General features: G+C 40.7%; 1 protein-coding gene across 1 annotated transcript in view; it reads right to left on the bottom strand.

Moving 5' to 3' along the window:
* Positions 1-543: 543 nt before the first annotated feature.
* The window catches only part of SLC22A16 (solute carrier family 22 member 16), a 33423-nt gene continuing 31803 nt past the window's right edge, over positions 544-2163 (bottom strand). The window contains exon 8 of the mRNA XM_024740938.1: positions 544-916. Within this exon, the coding sequence (XP_024596706.1) occupies positions 719-916 (198 nt within the window). The 3' untranslated portion in view covers positions 544-718. The remainder of the gene's footprint in view (positions 917-2163) is intronic.

Raw genomic sequence — 2163 nt, 5'->3', positions numbered from 1 at the left:
AAAAGTTTGCAATACACTAAAATGCCACAGCTTCTATGTACAGGGAATGAGACTTATGGAGAGAATTTGGTAAATTTAGGAAAAATCAGACTGTCAGGCTAGAAAACTCACTCCTGGCCCCTAGCAGATGTGTGTCCCTTAACTGGGCCAAACACAAGCACATGTGTCTGCATATTCAAGCCCTCTTCCTTCAGGGTGCTGGAAAGCAAGGTATCTTTTTGTGTAGCTACAATTTTTATGGTTAGACAAGTGTTTTTTGATGGGGCATTTCTGAATGACTTGAAAACTTGAATTTAGAGCTATGATTCTCCTAAGAGATGAAGGAATATCAGAAATAGAATCTTCGAGCAGCTTTGTCAAAAGAAACACTTTCACATGCCCCCTCGTCTTCCCAGTCGATAGTCCCGGTGTTGGGGGGAGGGGATCCTGATACTGAAGGGAGTGTGTAGCGGTCCCTCAGGGCTGCAAGAATCAGTGACACAGAAGAACAAATACGGAAAAATATTTTGTGGCAATAAGAAAGCAGTGTAAAAAAAATGCAAATTCTCATCTTGCTTTTTATTTCTTCTACTTTTACAAAACCATTGTTTCAAAACTTTCCTACAAAATTAAAAAAAAAAAGACACATACACGTGACATGCAGGAGATGAGAATAATGTTCCTCTAATACAAAAGCATTAAACAATATTTCAGGTGCTACACAGCACGTCTGGCACATTTATTTATTAAGACCGGAATCCTCAGAGTTAACCACTGCGATATTTTCTAACGCAGTATTATCGGTCGTGGAAAGTAATTTGCCTGAACTGCTCTCTTTTTCAGTCTCCTCCCAAGTAGTTGTCAGAGGCTTCCCGAGGGTTTCTGGAAGCATGAACGTTAGCACTCCACTCACGAAGGCCGAAGTCCCAACAAGCAACTAGAAGGAATTAAAAAAAGAATAAGTGACACATCGAGAAAGAAGGGTATCCTTCAAAGAATAGTCATTTCTGAACCTTTTTCAGAGGGCAACAGAATTGAATTTGACCTAACAGTTGTCATTTATTCCTCAGTGAGACCTTTTGGTTACTTATGCTGGTCCAGGGGTTCTTTAATTTGTTGACTAGGCTTAATCTGATCACTCATTAACCACCTACTAAATAAATCCCAGTTATTACCTGCATTATTACTCATGTAGGCACTGTCCTAGGAGATACACAGGGGAAAAAAAGTCCCTGCCCTGTCTTCCCAGACTCCAGAGTCTCATGGGGAAACCCAAAGTCTTGGATTTGGACTTGACGGCCAGGGACTGTCTTAGTCAACCCTGCCCTGGCCCCCAAAATTGACATGCTATCAGCATCCAATAAATGGTGGGGAATGAATGAATGCATGTATGCACAAATGAATGTTTCAATGAACCAAAACCTACAGAATTTAGGGGGAAACAAAACAGAGGCAATGGAAACTAGCTGCTACTGTGGGGGAGGGGTGGGTCCAAGTGATTTCCTGTAAAAATTCAGTATTTCTTAACTTTCCAGGTTTTGACACATAAAAGGCAAATTTTAGACTAGCACCAAGGTGTTTGCTTTTAAAAATGCAAATCACATTAAAAACTAAAGTCTGCACATCTATTCTCTGTTGATCACTATGTAGATTTTGGGTGGATTTTAGAACTAAATCTCTTTATGGTCTGTAAAAACTTTGTCCTTATATAATTTAAACCCCTTTAGCAAAAAATACTGCCCGGGAAGACCCCATAAAAATAAATTAAGGCACGGTTTTTCTGATAAATCTGCATACTTGGTGCTTTTACAGCCTCTGAGACACAGTGCAACTGTGACGCACTGTGAGGCCACATCACTAACAGACGTGACCCGGGAAGACGGTTCCTTACTTTCTTTGCAGAACGCTGACAACCTAAATCTAGAAATACATGAGTAAGCCTAGAAGCAGTAACAGAATCTAAAGTGACATTGCAAAGGACGTAGAAACCCCAGAAGAGCCCTCTGCCAGGGTCTGAAAAACACTGAATAAGTCTAAACAAGAAATAGAATCAAATGGAATACCCAAGACAAGAATGGATTTTCCTTTTTAACTTGGTGGTAAGAATAGTCAGGCACTAAACAAACTCAGAACACTCCATCTCCTCTCTCACTCTCAGCAGAAGACCTGGTCTCCCACGGCCCT

This window comes from Neophocaena asiaeorientalis, unplaced genomic scaffold (genome assembly GCF_003031525.2).
Source record: "Neophocaena asiaeorientalis asiaeorientalis breed wild unplaced genomic scaffold, Neophocaena_asiaeorientalis_V1.1 scaffold203, whole genome shotgun sequence".
Classification (NCBI taxonomy): Eukaryota; Metazoa; Chordata; class Mammalia; order Artiodactyla; family Phocoenidae; genus Neophocaena; species Neophocaena asiaeorientalis.
This window is presented reverse-complemented; position numbering and strand designations above follow the sequence as displayed.